Source organism: Rhamphochromis longiceps, linkage group LG12 (genome assembly GCF_057381845.1).
Source record: "Rhamphochromis longiceps isolate RC_006_pf linkage group LG12, R_longiceps_female_GT1.1, whole genome shotgun sequence".
Lineage (NCBI taxonomy): Eukaryota > Metazoa > Chordata > Actinopteri > Cichliformes > Cichlidae > Rhamphochromis > Rhamphochromis longiceps.
The window spans coordinates 37,648,355-37,671,016 of NC_140568.1; the positions used below are offsets into that span (position 1 = coordinate 37,648,355).

The window sequence follows — 22,662 nt, forward strand, 5'->3', positions numbered from 1 at the left end:
TGTGACACCATGTGTGCAGTGGATTGCTAAGTCAATGATTCAAGGTTTGTCAAAGTGTGACTTGACTTGAACTGACACATGACTAAATTGTTATCTTGATGATCACTGACTGACTAGTTATTATTTCACGAACTGTTTCCCGGAGGCAGTTTTTTTTAAATTAAAAAAAAAAAAAAATCCTAATCTTAAATTCACTTTATTTTCAAATGTATTTGCCTTAAAAAATTATGTTATAAGAACCCTGTGCAAAACTCAGCACCGGCTTTTTAGATTGTGTTGTTTTTTTTTTTTTTAAGAACAGGAATCCCAGAATATAATGAAAATGTAATAAACCTTATATATTAAAACTAGAACCAGGTGATAAACTACAAGATAAATCTACATTTGGATTATCAAATACCAACACATTACTTATACTTCAGAAAATTTTATTCTTACCATGCGAATCATTATTTGTTGATTTGTTTCATGGCGCTTGTGTCATTTTCATTTTACTCAGCATTTTGAGGTGCTGCTTTTTGTGCCCAAAAGCCCCCCGACCTTATCTGTAATCACTATCCAACTATAAAGGTGCTTCTGCTGGGGCTTCATCTCTTCTTTAAAACAGAAAACTCACAGGTGACTCTTAATTGCAGGCTGTGATTAAAGATAACAGTGTGACCTTTACAGCTGAAGCCAAAATAGGAGCCAGACTAAAGGATGCTTTGGTTTAAACAGCCTGCTCCTTCCCACAATATATCTCCTGTCCCATTCAGTGCAGGGCTCCAGTGTAGTCAGGGACCATTACTGCACCATTAGGCTACTGTTTGCCTCGCCTTCATAGGGGGACTCCTTTGACCACCCTGCTGACTGCTTTTGTTCCTGTGCCATTAAAAAAAACAAACCATTTCTCTCTTTGTTTGTCCACTGCTTCTAAGCAGGCAGCAGCCAGGGAGACGGACACGTAGGGAGAGGGATACATTTAAAAAAAAAAAAAAGAAAGTGGTGGGTTATTGATGGTGGTAGTCAGTGCTTGATATGGCTGTCCAGAGGCAGGGAGGCTTGGAGTCGATGTCCCTGGGGTCGTCTTTGTCTGGGGATCATTCCTGAGGGAGCTGGCTTCACTCTGCTGGCTCGTGAAGATAAGCACTCTCTCCACATGCTGAGAGAGCATGATAAGGGGATTGCTTCACTAAATTATATATATAAAAAAAGAAGCCCCGCCATTGGAGCTGCTAAAAAGAGACTTTATCAGGTTAACTGGGAAACACCCTCCATCCCATTCCTCCAGCCATAAATCACAATTTGTTTTTCCTCAATTGAGCATGCTCAGTATGGGGAGGGGGCACAGCAAACATGTGCAGATAATTATAATTATGCTTAATCTTGTTTTGTAAGAAGAACCTGCCAACACCTTCTCCTTGTTACTTAGCAGTATTTAAACATATAATCATTTATAACACATTATAATGTAGTTGTAAGCAGATTTAAGGCGTTAATCAATTTAAAATGCTACCATGTTATTAGTACTAATCATTGTCTGTTTCTATACCAGCCTGGGAAACTTCAGGGACACTTACAAAAAAATCATCAAACAAATTTTGAATTTTGATAAATTACAAATAGATAATTATAAATAGAAAAGGAGCAGCGTGTCCTGTAAAACAGCTTAAAATAGTTAATACTATAATATGAAAAAGTGCAAAACAAATTTATACAATAAACAATAGTTTAGATTGAAATAATACAAAAATCATATGATATTGCTTTGAACTTTAATAAAATTAACTGTTCCTCCTTTTTTAAACATTAACAGTATTTTCGGTGACAAAAAAGGAATTCAGAAAATCACAATTGCTTATAAACATTTAAAATGTAGACTTTTAGGTGAAAAACTAAAAATGTAATCTGAGAAGAAAACCCCCCCACCGCAAACTATGCCATGACTGAACTTTTAATGTTTTAATGCATTTTAATATTTTTTATTCCTTCTCCCATTCTTTTCTAAAACAATCTAAGCCTCGTCTGTCCATCACCTCTGCCGGGCACCCTCTCATAGCTCAGCCTTCCCTTCTTCGATGGTGACAACACTGCAAATGTAAAAAAAAAACAACAACAAAAAAAATAAAGTAAGAACAAATGGGCTATGTTAGCACCTAAACGTTTACCTGCAAAATAAGAAAAAGGAGACTATAATGTGCATTTCCAACCACAAACTCTGTTCAGGATCATTTTCTCGTGCAGCTCTGAACATGGGATCTATAAATTAGATCACCCAACACAACTCCTGTTATGCGCACTTATACTTGTTTGCTGGTTCTCGTGTGACTAGTCAACTAAATTTTTAATTATAAGATGTAGATAAAGGACCTGGGAGGAAAATCGAGAAAGTTAAAATTGCTGAATGTTTATTCTCAGAGACTTGGGGATGTCACAGCAGAACTCCACGCTGACAGTCTCACCGGGAGTAGCACGGCATTATGAACGTTGCCATAGTTTGTCATGATTTAGAGGGGTCTTGTTTTTCTGTATATAGTGGACTTTTTTTGTTGTTGCTTTAGTTGTAAAGCAACAACAACAAAAAAGGTTAAAAAAAAAAAAGATTCTGAGCATGCTCCTCGTCTTGCTCCTCACCTGATGTGCTGTCTTCAGGCTTGGAAACTATTGACTCTTGAAGTAAAAGTGACTCAGCTCACATCACCAGCATAAAATTCAGGTTAGTATGCCAGACAATAAAAGTTGTTTGTTCTCTGTGCAAGTTTGAGGACCATGGTGTAGAATGCACAATGTACTTTATACTTTGTTGCATTTTCCTGCCATTGTAAACTTGTGAATGGTCAACTATACAAACTACATTCACTTTCAAAGTAAAAGCTCCACCTTTTTGAAACAACTTTTACTCTGAAGGCAAATGGTCTCCATTTGCGACTTGTGTTGCACTTTTCAGTTTTACTGCTGCTCAGAGAGATTTTGATGAGTATTTACAGACATAGACATCTTCCACAAAAACTACAGGGAACCATGGCAACGTAAGTATAGAATCAAAGGTTGTGTCAACAGCTAGTATTGTGCTAGAGACCTGAACAGCTTCTATTTCTATTTTTCACCTGATCCAATCAAGCCTGCAGCCTCTCTGTTCCTCTTCCTCTCCTGTCCTGCCCAGCATCTGGAGCCGTAGTTGGCTGAAAGTGATGTCATCCCTCCCCCAACGTGATCATGACCCCACAGGATACCTGTAGGTGTGCTAAGACTGTAGGTGATGTGCTGACTGGGAGGATTAAAGTCCTTGTAGAGTGTAGGGTATGTGGACGTTTGGGGGCTGGCTGGCTGCTGCAGGTTGGTACTGTAACTGAAGGTAGAGTCCAGTTTGAGTGGGCTGTCAGCAGGGTGTGAAGAAGTGGTGTAATCGTTTACCGGAGTCTTGCGTGTCCACTCATTGACTGATCTTTCAACAACCCTCCCCACTGCTCCAGCTATGCTCCTCCAGCCAGAGATCTTCCCATCCTCTCTCCATGGATCATTGATGTTCCAGCTTCCCTGGAAACAAACATCTGAACTGCCAAAAGTATCACTCAGGTCAAGTTTGAAATCTGAGTTGCCATCCTCGAATATTGGGTAGAAGCTCTCCTGTGGAATCTCGAACAGGAAGCTGGTGTTCTGGTTGCTACAGAGAAGGTCTGGATGGGGGGACTTCATGCATTCATAATCCCCAGTGTGAGTCTGTGGGCTGCTTTGTTGGTTTGTCTCAGTGGTCAAAGTTTGACGGTCTTTTGGATCTGCTGCCAGTGGATACAGGGAGGTCGTGTCACTGAAGAGCTAAACTCGGAAGAGAAGGAGGGAAAAAATCAAATTTAATTTCTTAACAACTCGGTTTTTTTATGCATTTATTTTCTAAATATTTTGGGGACTTTTTCAGCTTTATTTGATAGACACAGTGAAGAAAGGACAGGAAAGCGGGGGCAGAGAGAGGGGAAGACATGCAGCAAAGGGCCGCGGGTCGGACTCAAACCCGGGTCGGCTGCTCTTAGCCGTATGGCATATGGTCACCTGCTCAACGCATTGAGCTAAACCGGCGCCCGGAACTCTGTTTATTTTTATTTGTAATTTGTACTTCTGTGTAAAGTAATAAGCTTTTGTAAAACAAGTGTTCCAAATACAAACATATTTACAGCACATGATCACCTTTAGCACTTTATGTGGCACCTCAGGAAGCAGCTCCTTCAGCTGACACAATGAGGCCCCCAGGAGCCACTCAAAGGATGGCACTCTGCTCAGCATCAGCTGTCCAACCAGGGGGTTAATGCAAGGGAACTGTGACAAACATTCTTCTTCCTGGAGGAAGCAAATGGGAAAAAAAAGAAATGCAATCAATGACAAGACATGTAATAGATTTTGATTCATAAAAAAATAAAATCACACAGCAGACATAAGACAGTTGTAAAAGGTGCATTTAGTTTTTGTCTCTTTGAAACTTCACAACCATTTATGGAATAATTTCTGTTTCAAACCTATGAGGTCCTGACTGGTCTCTCAGTATAAGTAGTTAATGAAAAAAAATTCTGTTTACTGTGAATTTCTGTCTATGTAGATGGCATTTTCCCCTGATTTATCAGTATTAATTATCACAGTTAATAATAAAATATCTTGGTCTCCAACCACTGTTTTCTGCAATGTGACTACAGAAATACAAAAACAAATCTACACAGAACCTGTATTTTCTAACTGTATGCTGTCCAGTTATCCCTCTTGATTACAACTGGACCAGCTTATAATTAACCATAGAAAAAAAATGTATCCACATGCTCTTAAGAATAGAGTCAAAACACTGCTTTAATTCATCACTGAAAACAGTGCAATTTATTCTAGACCTTTCTGTATGAATAGCTTTGATTTGGGGATATGAGTTTCACCTGTGAGGGCATCACAGTCAGCCAGTCTCTGTTCAAGAAGCTGACAGGGTCTCTGTCACTGGACATCAGGCTGTGGAAGCAGATCTGACTGATGGACTTTGCCATTTCCAATACATCTGACACTAACAGCACCTGCAAGACGATGTACAGAAATGCCTGTATCCTACTGTTGTTTATTCTTTTTTATTACTTTTGGTCTTTTTGTTTAAAATATTGGTGAAATGTCTTCAATATCCTGAAAGGATATTAATTTGACTTGAATGAAGATGATAATCATAATAATGATCTGTTACAGAGAGGGGCACCACTTATGTTCTACCTTCACATCCAAATCCTCAGACTTCATTCTCAATAGCACCAGAGATGAATAGACTAGCACCAAGTTGCTGAAGGCCTCACTGGAAAATCTGCACACACACAAAATCAAGCCTTCTCATATACTACTACTGTTTAGGGGAGATAAATAAGGACTCTTTTGGAAGACAAAATCATCAGGTTTTAGGGTCAATACTTGGTTCAAAGTTAAATACACTCTCCAAGTGAGGGTGTAGGGTTAAGTATATGTGGACACCCACCTTCCTCCCTGACCTTCTGGACAATGAAGGATGAGCCAGCAGCAGCTGTACTGAAGAGAGAGAGCAGTCAGCCTCATCACCACTCCCTCACTGGCTCGCTCTTGACATAGTTCATCCTGCTCCTACACACACACACACACACACACACACACACACACACACACACACACACACACACACACACACACACACACACACACACACACACACACACACACAGCAAAAAAGTGTGTGTTTTTCTTTAAGTAGTTGCAGAGTTTATTGGTCAGCATTTTCACTTAAGAGACTCATTAGAGCATTGGGACTAAACGCAGAGGAAATCCGCCCCCATAACAAGTCTAACTGTGTATATTGTCTTTATGAGGACTGATTGGACTGAAATGAAAGTTACATAATGCTTCAAAATAACTGCCCAGAAGTGTATCAAGATGGTCGTCAAGTGGTGAGAGTGGGATCTAAAACAAATTGGCTAAAACCAAGATGTTTAAAAAGCTGAAACCATAAAACTAAGTATGGAAGCACACTTTTATCACTGATTTTGTCTGTAAGTCAAAAATTTGAGTTATGCATGTTGAAATTTCAACTTAAAAACTCAAAATTTTGAGTTAAGTATCTCAAAAATTTCATCACAATAACTTACCAGTTTAAATTCCATGTACATTTTTTCTCAGCATTAGAAAAAAGCTTCCATACCTAAGTGAAACACATGTTACCAGTTCCCTTAAAGACACTGTCAGACATCGGATTTTTATTTTATCACAGACATTTACAAACCATGAAGAGCCTGAGATGTGTAAAGAAAAATGTTTCCTTTCCCACATTTGTGGAGTCTACTGTTATTAGATGTGCTTTAAAATTTACAGCTACCACCGTATTACGTGAAGTTTCCTCACAAAGATGAAGTGTTTATGTGTTTCCTGATACCTGAATTACGATGGCGGTGCTTTCATCCACTGTGATGAGAGTGTAATTGTGGATCCCTCCGAGCCTCTTCAGGGAGGGACAGTGGCTCCTCTCCAGCACCATCACATTAAACCTGTGACAGACATGTTTCACCAAATGATCAAACAGTGCTCGTCAGGACTGGGAGGTCAGGTAAAAATGCTAAAAAAAATGCTGTCTGAAGGTCAGGAAAGTCCAAGGCAGAGGCAGCATAATGATTGATTGATTTTTAGCTGTCAGAGTTATAATTATCTGTTAAAATGTCAAAAGTGATACAGCAGAACTAGAAAATAAGTTTCCTCCATCCATGATATGAGTAAACTCTGTGATGACTACAACAGCACTCAGACTGCAGGCTTACTTACAAGGATATTTAAAAGTACAATTGGAGGCAGAGTCTTCATTTTTCCGTGGGGCCAGCTCCTACTTTCAAGATTAGGCTTAAAGCATATAGTTATAGGCTTGATCAGGTGACTCTGAGTCCTCCTTTAACCCTTTAAAACCGGTTGGAGCAGGCACGTTCCGTTTTGCTGAACTATTTTTAAATCCCTGTAGAACCGGAACCACGTAAGCTACCGCAATAATTTTTTTTGCATATGAAACCGGAGGAGTTGTACTTACATCTTATGCCATCAGCTTGCCCTGGGTCATGGTTTCCTTCCACATATAGCTTTGCAAAAATTTGGATTATAATATTTATTTTCATTTTTCCTGCAGTATATAAAAATTGACTATGACTATGAATTTAATTTCCTGTTGTTGGAAACTATTTTGTGCAACTTTTTTGTATTTACAGTTGTGAGGGATAAACCTCTTAAATTTCTTTAACTAGAAATATATGTAAAAAACCAAAAACAATTTTCAATTTTTTGTAGTTTATTGCATTTTTTTGCAATTTATGTAGTTACTATGGACTTAATGCATACATATTATTACAATTTGGGCTATAACGGTTGTATTGATGTATAGCAACTTGAAATGCTCTCAAAAATGGCACTACTGCGTGTAAAAATATAAAGATAAGCTCTGGCGGACTTGGTTCTATGGTAGGTCTTAAAGGGTTAATTACCCTACAATGGATTTAGGCTGATGGGGCTTTGCCATGATGCACTGTTCCTTTTTCATTCATGCGCTTACATACTACTCTGCATTAACTGTTATTAAAATCTGGCTGTAGTTTTCTGTTTAACTTTAAATTAAAACTTCTTATATTAGATTATGTGATATGTAACCTGATGTTAGTTATTTTTACTATTTTTTCATCTCAGCTACTCAGATGTAAAACATTTAAAAATTATTCTGATGTAAAGGCTGGTCATAATACTCGATACTTGAACACAGTTGTTTTTACTTGTCTGGATGAGGAGGAAAACTCACTCTGACTCAAGCATTTGCAGTAGCAGCGGATAGTTAATAAGTCCCTCCATCACAAACAACACATACGGCACGTTGTCCTCCAGGCACCACAAGATATTCTCTTTAGGGAAACAAGCACATTTAAAAGCATTTAAGCGAACATATCAACAATAATATGAATACGTGGAATTTGGTGGCAGCTGACCTGCATCAGAGACGGTGGTGTTGAATGTTAGGTGGCTGATGCTCCTCTCCCTACAGATTGCAGACCATGGAGACTGGCCCGGATGGTCGTACTCCACGACTAGAGAGAAACAGGTCCAAGGGAAGTCGGGGCCAATATCCTGTTCATACACCACCACGCACACACTATCATGCATGCTGTAAAAAGGATAGAGGTGTGACAACAATGTGTTTACTTATACTCAAGACAGTGTGATGAATGGCTCCTAATCTGAAAATATAGCTATGAGATGTATACATTTTGCTATTGCCAAAATATAAAATAATAAAATAGATATTATTTACCATTTGAAACTGAAAATACGCTTTTCAAATCTTTCAGAAACAATAAAATAAAATAAAGAATGTATGTTAATTAAAAAAAAAAAACTTGGAAAGCAGGGGATGGGACCTCAAGCACAGCTTTATTGTGTCTCTACAATATCATGTAATTATATATGACTTCATATCTCTATATACCAATGTATCACACAGGCCTAGATGAATGAATTATGATACACTTTTACCTGCTGACTACACTTGCACCATTGAGCTTTATCTTGTCCTGCTCTGGACAAACTGCAGTTGCGCCTCAAACAACAACAAAAAACCCACAAATATAATTAACTCTATGACACAATGACAGTCACCTGTTTGTCTTATTTCTGCATGTTTTGCAGCATTTAATTTTTCTTTGAATATTTTTTAGTTTAATAACCTTTGACTGAAATGACTGAAATGATCAGTGAGCTGCTTACCTGTCACCTGGTTCAAGCTGTTGATTATTGTTGATCTGCTGCTATCACAGTGAACTGATACGATAACAAGAATCTGCACAAAGGTAAATAAGCAACTCTTATCAAGTGTTTTTCACATAAGGATTTATGACTTTAACGAATATCATATTTAGCTTATAGAAGTATATGATTGATTACACAATACTGACTTTATCTGTGCTGTTCTGTCCTTTACTGCTGTTCAGCCACTCAGCCACCAGGTGCTGGAGCTCCTGCAGTTTGAGGCTGGACTCCTGGTTTTTCTGAGTGAGGTAGAGGATGATGTGCAGCCTCTTCAGCAGCTGCTGCAGACTCTGCTCTGCACATCCCTTAGCTGCCTTTGTCAGGTACTCTGTTGTCCAAGAACACCAGGTTAAAAATCTCACAACATGGCATCTGTTTGGTTAAAACCTCAGTGTAGACACTGGAACTAAAGTTAAGATTTTGGAAATTCCAGCTTCCAGTTTTGAGTGATGGGATCCCACATGATTGCATAATTTCTATCGTACTGTTTTAGAATATTTACAGGGGATATTTCTGTATCTTACCCAGGTTCTCTCCTACTGGCTCGACAAAGTCGTTACTTATATGAAAGTAAAAACAATATCATACTACGTTATAATAAAAATAGCACAATTATAAAATTTACTTTCAGTTAACTGTTTGAACTTTTAATTTATTACAATTAGATTTTTCCCACCTTTACAACTGCAGCATTTTGAACTAACTTAATAAACTTTAAAGGTTGGGTGCTTGTGTGACAGTAGTTCATCTCACCCAAACCCGTACTGAGGTCGCACTTCAGCAGCAGCTCCTTAAATGTCACCAGCACATGAATCAGAGCTGCAAGGTTGAAAAGCGCTTCCTGATCTGCAACACAGTGGGAGAGGGAGTAGATAATTTACTTCTGTCAAATCTAGGTTTAATACATTAATACAACAACATGCAAATTAAAACATTAACATGGCATTTCCTACCTTTGATCAGTTCTGCAGTCTGTGCAGGGGCCCTGCAGAGTGCCCTCTCCTGTTGTTTGAGAAGGAAGTGAGTTTGGTCTGGTGCCAGGCTGCTGAAGTCTCCACACCCTGGGAAGTTGAGCCCCAGCTGTCTGGCAGAGCTCAGACAAGGCTGAGCGAAGGCCAGCAGCTCACAGTAGGCTCGCTGCTGGCTGTCTGCACAGGGTTTAAAACACTAATTTAAAACACCATCTGAACCACCATGCTTTCCAAACAGACCCTACTACAGTCTGGTCAATGAGACATGCAGTCAAGCAGCCTGACTCCCAAACTTTGCTGGCCCCCCATGTGGTCCCTCCTGTCAAGACCTGTCTCTTTTTGTCATATTTTTCAAGTAACCTATATTGGAAATTCTGTTTTTGGTCTGTGACCCCAATATTTTTAGTAGCCCCAATAGGGCCACCCCTATGAAAAAATTATGGAGGCGCCTGGCTTTCAGGTCTCCATTAAATTGCTGCTAATGATACATTTGTAAAAGTGTGGAATTACTTGACTGAAACTCAAATGTGAACGTAAGGTGTGGATATTTGTAACTTTACTTCACTCTGATAACTTGTGTCGCACCTGTAGGTTTGATCTTAACTACTTTGCTGTCCCGTCTTTGCTGTGATTTTCCACTGAGTTGACCCATCCACTGATTAGCAGGTTCTTCCTCTCTGTTTGAATTTCCTGGCCTCACGTCCAGTGTTTGACTCTGCACTGGAGAAGGCTGCAGCTCTGATAATAGTGCTTGGTGGTTCACCTCATGTGCTGATAAATAAAAGGATGAGCTTAGGTAAAACATGTTTTTATTAGGCTACATTAGTTTTTACAGGCGTACATCTGGAGTCATAGCAAGAAAGTTCAGGTCAAGGGTAAATTTATTGGATCTGTTAGGGTTTTTAACTATTAAAAAAAAAATCAGCTTACCTGAGAGCTTTAGAGCCTTCTTAGAAACAATGCCCTCTTTATGTGAGTTGGATGAGCAGAAGTTTATAAACTTATGAATGAATGAATGAATATTCTTTATTGTCATTGTCACAGGTACAATGAAATTGAAAGATGTCTCTGGTCAGTGCAACATCACAAAAGATAAATACTTAAAAACTATAATTAAATACTTAAAAACTATAATGATAGGATATAAAAGATAGAAATACATATAAAATACAGTATACTCATACCGTAGATACACCCAAGCAATCCAGGCCTAAGGCCCCATACAGACACTCAACATACGACCTAGTTGATATATCACTCAAACAATCAATCACTCAGTCAATTTGTTAGCGCATCCAACAAAACATGTCTGAAAGCATTCCAACATCAAGGGCACAAATGACAACAGGGGCAATGAAAGTCATCTGCTTTTAATAGCATTGAGACATGATATTGCAATTGGGTAGAAACTGTGTTTGAGTCTGTTAGTCCTTGTGTATGTTGTTCTATACCGTTTACCTGAAGGCAGCAGTTCGAACATGGAGTGTCCAGGGTGTGAGGTGTCCTTTATGATGTTATGGGCTCTTTTGAGGCAGCGGGAACTGTGTAGGTCTTTCAGTTTGAGGAGAGGGCAGCCGATTGTCCTTTGGGCAGCGTTGATTACTCCCTGGAGTGCTTTCCTCTGAGCCACTGTGCAGCTAGCGTACCATATGCCTATGCAGTACGTTAGTATGCTTTCGATGGAGGCTCTGTAGAAAGACACCAGCAGTCTCTGTGTGATGTTGTTCTTCCTAAGCACTCTCAGAAAGTACAGTCTCTGTTGTGTCTTTTTCAGTAGCTCAGAGGTATTCACACTCCAGGATAGGTTTCCCTCTATGCTGACTCCCAAGAAGCGGAAGTCTGCCACCCTCTCCACACAGTCGTCGCTGATGATTAGTGGTTGGATTTCTGTCTTGTGTCTTCTGTAGTCAATTATGAGTTCTTTGGTCTTTTTCGTGTTTAGGAGAAGGTTGTTATCCTTGCACCATGAAGACAGCCGCTCCACCTCATCTCTGTAGGCAGACTCATCTCCCCCAGATATGAGCCCCACCACAGTAGTGTCATCTGCGAACTTTACAATGGTGTTGCTCTGGTGGGCGGGGGTGCAGTCGTGTGTATAAAGCGAGTAGAGCAGTGGACTAAGCACGCAGCCCTGTGGCGACCCAGTGCTTAGATTTAGGGCTGGAGATGTGTAACGTCCCACTCTCACTCTCTGTCTGCGGTCGGTGAGGAAGCTATTGATCCACTTACAGGTGCTGTGAGGAAGCCCTAGGTCTTTTAGCTTGGCGTCCAGTTTGTATGGAAGAATGGTGTTAAATGCCGAGCTATAATCCACAAAGAGCATACGCACATAGCTTCCTTGCCTCTCCAGATGTGTTAATGCTACATTGAGTGCTGTTGCTATGGCGTCCTCTGTCGATCGGTTTGCTCTGTAGGCAAACTGGTGTGGGTCAAGGCTGCTGGGTAGGGCTGCTGTAATGTGGTAACGCACAAGTTTCTCAAAGCACTTCATCACCACCGGGGTTAGTGCCACTGGTCTATAGTCATTTAGGCTAGAGATATGAGATTTCTTGGGCAAGGGTATTATGGTGGAGGTCTTGAGGCAGGGTGGGACGTTTGACTGTTCAAGGGATTGGTTAAAAATCCTGGTGAAAACATAGGCAAGCTGGTCTGCGCAGTCTCTCAGCACACGTCCTGGTACGCCATCTGGGCCGGCTGCCTTCCTCGGGTTAACAGCCCGCAGGGTGCGCCTCACTTCATGCTCCTCCAGAGTGATGATGGTACTGCTGCTGTGGGCTGTATGGTGTAGCTGTTCCTCTGAGGCATAGGGTGCAGTGACCTCAAAGCGTGTGAAGAAGATGTTCAGCTCCTCCGCCAATGCTGGGTCACCTTCAGCCATACCTGATTTGGACTTGTAGTTTGTCAGCTGCTGGACACCCTGCCACACCAGCCGGCTGTTCTTACTCTCTAGGTGGTTCTCGATCTTCTTCCTATAGTCCGCCTTGGCCTTCTTAATGCCTTTTTTCAGGTTGGCTCTAGCCCTGCTGTAGCTCTCCCTGCTTCCGGACCTGAAGGCGCTGTTCCTCTCTTTTAACAGCCGCTGGACTTCCCGGGTCATCCATGGCTTTTGGTTGGTGTAAACCCGGATCTGCTTGTCTACTGTGACAGTGTCTATACAGTGTTTGATGTAACAGAGGACACTGTTTGTGAACATTTCCAGGTCTTGATGTTGGAAGATATTCCAGTTGGTTCTGTCAAAGCAGTCCTGTAGCTGTTGAGAAGCGCCCTCTGGCCATGTTGTTATAGTTTTAGTGATGGTCGACGCAGTTTTCCTGATTGGGGCATATGCAGGAATTAGGAGCAGGGATAAATGGTCAGATTGGCCCAGATGTGGTAAGGGTCTTGCCCTGTAGCCCTTCTTGATGTTGGAATAGACTTTATCTAAGGTGTTAGCCCCTCTCGTGGCACACTTCACATGCTGGTGGAAATTAGGGATAGCTGTTTTTAAATCCACCTGATTAAAATCACCCGCTATAATGTGCACTGCGTCAGGGTATTTATTGAGTTTATTGTTGATGTTCGTGTGCAAAAGCGCTAGTGCCACGTTAGTATTTGCATCTGGCGGTATGTAAACAGTTGTTATTACCACAACAGTGAACTCCCGTGGAAGATAGATGGGCCTGCATTTGACAGTCAGATATTCTATGTCCGGAGAACAGTGACGGTCTATGATCACTGTGTTTGTACACCAGCTGTTATTCACGTATATACAGATTCCCCCTCCTTTTCTCTTACCGGAATTGTTTGTTCTATCCTGGCGCTGTGCGGTGTAGCCTGCTAGCTCAATAGCAGAGTCCGGGATGGACTGATGCAGCCAGGACTCAGTGATTAGAAGAATACATGAGTTTTTGATGTGATTGTCCGTTGTTATTTGTAACCTTAGTTCGTCCATCTTGTTCGCCAAGGATCTGACATTCGAGAGATATAAACTCGGGAGCGGTGGTTTGAAAGGCTTCCTCCTTAGCCTGGTTAGCACGCCAGCCCGGCAGCCTCGCTTCCTCCTTCTCTCTCGTCGCCGTCTGCGTCTCCCTCCCGCCGGAATAGTAATCCAAGGAGCGCCCGGTCTCCTCGCTACTTCCTCTGGTATTTTGTGTGAGTGGATAAATTCCATGGTCACGCTCACACGGTAACTCACTCCGATCTTAAGAAGATCATGTCTGCTGAAGATGTTATTCGCTTGACTGATCGCGCACAAAACAAAACACAAAACGTACAAAGATAACCAAACACCACACTGACCAGTGGTACATCGAGCTGCTGCAACTGTGTGCGCCGCCATCTTAGTTAGGTGGGAAAATCGGGATTAAAAGATTAGCTGAAGAAATTATGATGATTACTGAGGAATCTAACATGAAGAATCTAAGAGCTTTACAGTGCATTGATGCGTTTTGTTTTCTTTTGTGGGAAGTGTAGGGATCTGTGGCTACACACGGTTTTCCTGTGGAGACTTTGACTATAATACTTCATTTACATTTTTCACATAATAGATACAAACATTCTGGTCTTAAGTTCAGAGAACAATGTTTGAAAATAAAGCTGCAAAAGCATAAATCACCTTCAGACTATGCAAGAACAGATAGTAAGCATAGTGTACCTGCAGTGCTGCCTGAGCTCTGAGGTGATGCAGAAACAGGAGCGATCTGCTGAGACCTAAGCATCATGAAGGTGGCCAGGGGGTCAAGGTCCAGCTCTGGTGGATTTCTTGCCAACAGCAAACCTCTGTCATCATCTCTAGTATTCAGTGTGGAGGCGACAGCCTCCTCAGAAATCTTTGCACTCAGCTCCATCTGACAGTCATGTCCTTGTCTGCTGATGCCTTTTTCATGAGCTGAAGACCAGCTTGCAACTTCTGAAAACTTCTTGCCACCAATATCATATTTGGTGGTGACAGGAGCTGGTTTGACATCTTTATTCACTGTGTTGAATGCAGGCATCTGGGAGGCATTCAGAGATGAATCATCAGTGGGTTTCTTTTGGAGAAGAGTTTCAGCTGTGGTGCTCAATAGAAAGGAGTCGACTGAAACCAGAATAGAAGGAAAATAGATGAGATCTGATGATACTTAATATAAATAATTTTTGCACTTCAACTAAAAAAAAACCCAAAACACCTGAAACAATTAACCTGGTTTTGACTGGCATTTCGGCATTTAAACCAGCTCCAGGTGAGCTGCCAAAAAACAGTGATGGACAAAAACTATCATGCAAACCACCAACCACCACAGAGTGGATAATTCCTAAAGGGGTCTGAGCCCCACCTGAGACTGATTACTGCTCTGCATCAAAAGGAGCAAGCAGAGGAGGTTCTGGCATAGAATCCTTTCAGGATACCACCTAGATGAGATATTTCGGGCATGTTTAGCCAGCAAATGCCCAAGCAGACCCAGTACATGTGGAGACATTACGTCTCTCAGCTAGATGGGAACATTTTGGTGTGTCCTTGAAAGAGATGGAGGAGGTGGCTGGGGAGAGTGAAGTCTGGGTATCTCTACTCAGACTGCTGCTTCCAAGAAATGGATGCGGAAAAGTGTCAGTAAACCGATAGCTTAGTAATTAATTATCTACATATGTTTAATACAGCTACACATGGACTCATGCACATCTAAAAACCAAAAACACTCACCCTCCACATGTTCAGGTGGCAGTTTACTTAAGTCTTCTCCAGTTTCCTCTCTGATGGAGGGAAGATCAGACTTCATATTCTCTGTGAAGTCGCAGCAGCAGCACAAAGATAACTGCGGGACTTCCGTCTCCATCTCGGACTGCAGTTTGTCAGCAGCGCTTATGAAACTTTCTTTCTCTAGTTTGATAACTTTTAAGGCTTCCCACAGAGGCTGGAAGTCAACAGCTGGTTCATACATTTGAGGCTCTGTAGGAAATACAGCAATTTAGTGACACAGTTCAGAGATTTCTGTGTTCAGTACGTCTGTAAATGTGATAGATTAGAAACAAAAAAACAAAACAAAAAAAATCTCACTTTAAGTCCAATCATGACACAAAAACATGCACCCCAGAGTTTTCATGATAGCAACATTCATTTGAATTGACTTTCTCTGCATGGTAAACAGTCACATTTTGTCAACCCCTGTCCCTAGATTGTGATACATTACGTTTTAAGTCTCTACATCCAATTTGAGACTCCATTTAGAGCTGCAAACCCATCAGAAATGTTTAAGTAGATGGGTGGTTGAAGACCAAGATGTTTTGGGGCCACAGTGACATCTTGTGGTCTCCAAAAACATCAGCCTTTTAACTATTGATGCCAAAGCACTGCAGCACCTCAGTGAGTTTTAAAGTCCTCTTAGTCAGAAGTGCTGCAGCAGATTCACCCCAAATTTTGCATAATAAAAACAAAATGTGTACTCATATGATTTAAACTTAATGGCTTTTGTTCCCCCTGCTGATTCCCCCAAAGTCACTTTAGCAAAACTGTCACAGTGAACAAAGTGGTTTCTAAAGAGCCAGTGGAGGCTTTGGCACTTTTCCACTGTTAATCAGTGTTGAGTATTTAATGTGGAAAATTTGTGGAGTCTTCCTTTAATTACAAAATTACCTGACAACAGAAAGCCGACCACAAAGTTCAGGTGCTTCTCTGCCTTCCAAAGCACCGCCTTCATCTCTTTCTGAGCTCTCGGCGACACCAAAGATCTAGATGAAAATCATTATTGTTTCAAAAGCTTCTCCAATTACCATAAAATGGGAATCACTCATATTTTCTCATCATGCTGTAGCAGTTTATAAGAATGTTAATCCAGATGACTTACAGATGACATCTCTATGTGTGCATCATGCTTGTTCAGTTAATGTGAAATCAGTGAAAGTAAACAAACAAACAAAAAAAACCTATCAGAACTGTTTAGTTAGCAGCTCAACCTGACATTACTCACATTCTGCAACAAGGAGACATCTCTTCCTTCTTGAGCTCAGAGGTGGACAGACAGATGTCAGTTTGACTTTTCAGGGGAGTCGGGTTGAGAGTCAACTCCAGCTCCATTTCAGTGGGAAGCACCGCACATCCTTAAAGACACAGTAAACTAAAACTTACATTGAAAGAGAATTAGACACCTCAAACAATCGAAGAGACATGGTGTGCCTGATGTAGCCTCTGTATATTTCTCTATTATTGGATGAAAAGTATAACCAACAAGTTACAGTTTTTATCTAAGCTCTCTGTACCTGCAAAATCTGACTCAATCAGGCCTCCATTCATCTTGGTTTCTTCACTGGCTTCATCTGGTACATCAAACTTGGAAATATCCACTGAAGGATTTGAAAGGGAAGCTGAAGAAAAGTCAAATATATCAGTTTATCTTTTAATAGTGTTTAAAAAAATATTTTTTATTTCATCTTAAAGGATTTTGGTCTTTGTCACCTTTTCGAAGCACATCTAGGACTGGAATCTCCTCGTCCATCAGCTCAGTGGAAACATTCACATGACTGTAGATGTTTGAAAACCTTGTGAACTTTTCTGTGCTCAGCTGAAGAGTCTCCACTACAGCAGGCAACAGCAGCAACTACAGAGAAAAAACTATTAACAATAAACTGAGCAAATAGTCTCATGTTTATAAGGATTAGTTACCTCTCCGTTCGTGAGTGGCTGTTTAACAAACTCCTCTTGAATGTCTACGCATGTCTGAACATTAGTGGTGTCCACATCTGCCGGTTTTTCATAAGATGCACAGTGCTTGAAACAGCTACAATCAAACAGGTTTAACATGATGGTTAGTGGGGCCATAAACACACAAAGGTTGTTCATTTGCAGGTTTTAAAATGCACCTGAACATGTTGTCTTCTGAGATGGAATTTCCTGATGAGCTCAGCAGCGGGTCAGCTACAGGAAGCATCCTCAATCTGGACAACTTGACTCTCAGTGTAGGCAAATGTCTCTTAAACTCTGCCAGGTGATCGACTGGAATGAGCTCTTCTGGCAAGAAGAGGTCTTTCACAGAACACAAACATGTTTTACTAAACATAACTGATTTCCTTAAGAAGATTAGAATTACAACTTTATTGTAGTATACAGAAATGGTTCACCTTCACTCTTATCCGTGATCGCGTCAGGTGTCTGCTTAAAAAACGATTCCTGACATGGACCATCAGTCTGTGAGTCTTTTAAAAGGGAACCATACAAATCTTCATCTAAATCCTGAAGTGAGTCAGGATTAGAGCTGGGTATCACCTCCACCTCATCTTTCACATCAAATCTGAAAAGTAACAAGTATTTATGATATCTCTCCACAAATACAAAATTCAGTGAATGGATTGTGTTTTTAAACAGGAGAACCTTTCTGTTGAATTTACTGGTGGATTTTTTTCTCTCAGATTATCAAGGACAGAGCCACCGACATTAAGTCTGCAAGTGGAGATCACCTGTCCTGTCAAGGGAATAAATATATAAGCAAATTAACTTATATGGCAGGCATGTGAAGATTACCTGTATCATCAACACACTATTACTGGTTTTTTATGATTGCTTAAGTACTTTCAAAATTACTTTAGTAATTTTACACGTTGATTTATTACAAAGCCCAAAGAGTCATGCTGACAGATTTCTTTCATTAACTATGGCAGCATTTCTTTATCATATATAAAAACTGAAATGTACTATTGAAGTTGCACATCTTTTTCTTATATTAGGATTAAATATGCAGTCAAACTTCTTTGCACTAACAGAAATGAGATTTTCACTAGTCTGGTCCACTTACATCCCCGCTCTACAAACTTAAGTTGTTGTTTTTTTAATACCTCTGACCCACGGTTTCCTGTAGGTGTCTTCAAGCAGCTTTCCACTATGTGGATACAGGTCACTGGCACCTGTCAGGTAAGGTGTTGGCAGAGCCAGCAGGTTCATCATGACTTTCAGACTGGTGCTGGCCTGAAATACACACACAAAGAATCAGAACAACAAGCTTTTAGAGAAATACTCCGGGTAAAATGAACAAGCTCACCTCAAAAACATAGTCAAGAGCTTTAAATCTGATAGCAGGGAAGACTTCAGTCTGGGGAGAGTTGTCCTTTTCTGGCCTGTGCACACAAAGAAGCGGAGTTACAGGTAACATGTCTGTACCTCGGTATCTTACATCACACCAACTAACTTAATGTCTCGTGCTATAAACAAATATATTTATGTAAACGGATAAAAATAACTTTCACGTGGAAATCTTTCAAGTTTATTAGCTTGCTTAGCTAGCAAGTGTCGTACTATAGCTAGGTAACTTTTTTTTTTTTTTTTACACATTTTTACTCTAAATTTAAAGCTTTAAATATGGAAAGCTGACAAAAAAAAGTAAATAAGAGCACTGTGTGTTTCAGTAACAGCAAACTTACATGATGCAATTAAGTTTTAGTGTTGCGCGGCTGTAGTGTCCAAGATTGTTTTTTCAGGATGCATTAACAGGTCACCAAAAGGTGAAACCGTCACGCATGCGCTCTGAGGCATATGACCAGTAAAGCTAGGATCAGCCTTTGAAAAAAAAAATATCTGGATAGTATTTGCCTAAAAAAAATTAGAAAACCTAAAATATTTCTGGGACCCCAACAAGCTCTTTGTAAATCCTGGAAAGGCCTCCACTGAAGTTATAGACCCATGGACACAAATATTTAATGGACGCTGGCCAACGTTTTTTTCTGTGGTTGTGTGGATGGCAATGTTAATACCTAACATAGGCCATCAGAGGCGCTAGAATAAATGTTTTTGGTCTGGTAAGGAACTCGTTTCTGCAGTACAATGGTCCACGAGTCCTTCCTTTCTTCTTGGTGACGAAGCATTTCTATGTCAGGATGTCACCAGATTTCAGTTTGGGTCAGTGCCTACAGGTCTCATTATGCCAGAAACACACATTTATGTGTCAAAACGCCCCTTTAAATTCCCCAATGGACTGAACAAAATAAAAGGTAAATTTAAAAGTCATACATTATTTATTCCTGTATAAAGCCAGTCCACCACGGATAACATCAACTAAGATGTTGACTATGGACTGATTTTAATCACTTAAATCACAGATAACCATAAATAAAGCTCACTGTAATACATATTTCTTAGCTATTTATTCATTATTTTCCCGACACAGTATTTGTGTTAATGTGCCATATTGTGGCACAATGCAAATTGTTTCTATATTAAATATGGAAAAACTGGGTTGCAATTTCCCATACAAATCAACACAATAATAGTTATAGTGTAATAATGAACTAAATGGCTTCTGTGTTTTCTGCTTTTCAATTGCATGTACACTCTACTTTTCACCACAGGAGGGCGCTCTTCAACAGCAACATCATTCAAGGAAGTACAATTACCAATCCAATTCTTCTATATGCCTACAAGATATGGGCCCTCCGGTTTTCACTTTCCAAACATGTGATGATTTTCAATCATACAGAAAAGAAAAGAAAGAGAAGAAAAGAAAAGAAAGTGAAACAAACAGCGAGGTGTTTCCATCCTCTCTATTATCTTTCCCCTCATTAGAAAAAATGGGTGTTGACAGTTTTATCTTTGTGTTGTCTCTTCTGTGACCCTGTAATTCTTCTGTGTATCCTGATTGGATGAACTAAAAGTTATTAAACGCTTAAAGGTCTATGTCTGGAGTTCACTAGTTTCTCATCAAGGTGACAAAATACCAGCATGCTTTACAGGCTTCGCTTTAAGACAGCAGATTCTGCCGATGTGTGCTTTCTCACAGGAGTGATAACATACAGAAAATTCACACTGACATGAAACTGCACTAAATGTGAGCTGGAGTTTGTCTCGATTTCTGGATTACTGCCTCAGGTATTCACAGAATGAACTGAATGTTCTTCCATGATTTAAAACATACAATATAAACAGATGAATATAAACAACCTTAATATAAGGCACAAGTATTTATATAATTTCTAGTTAGAGTCAACTGTATTATAATTATAGAAACTAGTAAATATCATAGCTTTCTATAGTTTGAACTTACAGTAGGTTGTGTGTTGTGCAGTGTGGCTCCATGTGGTGACAAGCTGCCTGAACAAGGAAGACATTAGACTGTGAGACTTCATGACGATGTGAGAGGGAGCATGAGTGTCACAGGGCTGCTGAACAGACATTCAAACAGCTGCAGCAGACTTCAGGACAGTAGCTGACATCTCCACAGGCCTGTCAGACTGATTCATCATAAACACAACTCTTATTCTGATGTTTTATTTTCATGTAGAGGATGTTTTTCATCCAGTCACACTGTCAGTGTTTAGCTCAGTTTGGTCTCAGCTACTTTATTCATAGTATATCATAGTATATAATTATATGTTTTAACGTTTGTCCATTATCTTCAGCTTTTTCAGCAATATACACAACATTTTATGACTCTTTAGCTCTTTTATTAAATACTTATAACTTTATAACTATATTTACTTACATGGATATTTATTCCAGATAGCTAATTGTTATTATATGTATTTAAACTTATAAAAATATTGCCACATTTATGTAACTATTTAGTTTTATTCTTTTACTTAGAACTACTTTTGCATTATACAACAAACTTATTTGTACTTATTATACAATCTTTTATGGTTTATCCATACTTTGAAATACATAACCTATTCATATTCACTAAGTCCTCTAATTATATTGTAAGTAAGGATTTGTTTAGTTAGTTGAGTGATATTAACCTGCTTACTCTATCACTGGGTTAGGAAGTAAAATGGCAGCCATATTATCAATGACACTCAGTTTAACTAACTATTTACATAGCCTTACATTGAAAACAAGTTAAATTGCTTATGACTTGGTAAAGATTATCTGTCATGCCCAGACAGTGTGGAGAGAAGAAAACAGAGAATGTATTTAGATCAGGTGAAGTTCAGTGTTGTGTCTCTACAAGACCACAGGACTGTCAAGGCTGTGTGAGGGTTTTATGGGCGATGCCTGGGTGAATAAGAATGCTCCCAACACTGAATTAAAAGATGACTCCTGCTCTCCAGAAGCTTGACAGGAGAGGAATTAGATGAGGATGCCAAACACACTGCAACAATCACATCCAGTGGTTTTTATAGGAGAGCTGGTGGTTTATTTTCTTTGACTGGAATTCTAGAACCCCCTCTGTCATAGAGCAGCTGTGAATAATCATCTAAAGGACAGAAGAAATCTCTACATTTTAACAAAAGAACACTGGTCCATCCAAAACATGTCATTAAAAATAAAGGAAAACTGAGGACAGTCCATATGTAGAACATAGAGCAGAGGTGTCACAGCAGGTTTTAATTAAAAGTTTTTTTTCAGTCTGGGGAGCTTTAAGGGGGCTGCTTCAATGTTCTGGACTGAATCCCATTTAACACATCACCTCTACCCACACAAAACCCACACCACACACTGAGCCACAACAGTCAATGTGGGTTAAATAACTCACTATTTACAAGACAAGAAGACAGACACTGCCCCTGTGGGAAGCCAACTCAGTCCCCAGAGTTCTTGGTCATAACAGAGCTATTTAAGCAGTTTGAATTTGAGTTTTTATGTCCAAGAAATGCTCAGCTAGACTGCAAAAATACAAAATGAAAACAGAAATGGTTACACCGAACAAACCAGGTACAGAAGGGAGCAGCCTCCAGGCAAAAATGTGTTGACATGTGAGTGGAGGCAAGTGGAAATTATGGGTGAGATCAAAAGGTTCCCCATCAAAAAAAATGATTGTTCTCCTCAGTGAATGGTTGTAAATGTATACAATAACACTGAATGAGCTGAATACTATTGGTTAATTATTCAAACTGTTCAAACAAATTCATTTTTTTAAAGTGGGCTCTGCCTCATGGTTTGGTCCACAGCCTACTCCTCCTCCCCTCCTTTACTTTGCAAACGGTAAGACATTATTAACACTCAGTAAGTTAAGCGGCCTGACTAGTAAAG

The 22,662-nt window shown here is 40.0% G+C and overlaps 1 protein-coding gene across 1 annotated transcript; it reads right to left on the reverse strand.

Annotated features, from left to right (window-relative positions):
• Window positions 1–1,813: 1,813 nt before the first annotated feature.
• Window positions 1,814–19,166, reverse strand: shoc1 (shortage in chiasmata 1). Its single transcript, XM_085426222.1, has 28 exons — window positions 19,119–19,166; window positions 18,740–18,815; window positions 18,537–18,666; window positions 18,076–18,166; window positions 17,826–17,995; window positions 17,568–17,730; window positions 17,371–17,485; window positions 17,164–17,305; window positions 16,968–17,072; window positions 16,679–16,808; window positions 16,345–16,439; window positions 15,415–15,660; window positions 14,389–14,811; window positions 10,341–10,526; window positions 9,738–9,932; window positions 9,538–9,630; window positions 8,931–9,112; window positions 8,743–8,815; window positions 8,512–8,575; window positions 7,968–8,143; window positions 7,784–7,883; window positions 6,389–6,500; window positions 5,465–5,586; window positions 5,209–5,296; window positions 4,890–5,021; window positions 4,162–4,311; window positions 3,087–3,795; window positions 1,814–2,069 (listed from the first exon to the last, which is right to left on the reverse strand). Coding segments are annotated over exons 1-28 (4,356 nt in total). The 5' UTR covers window positions 19,121–19,166; the 3' UTR covers window positions 1,814–1,983.
• Window positions 19,167–22,662: the final 3,496 nt, after the last annotated feature.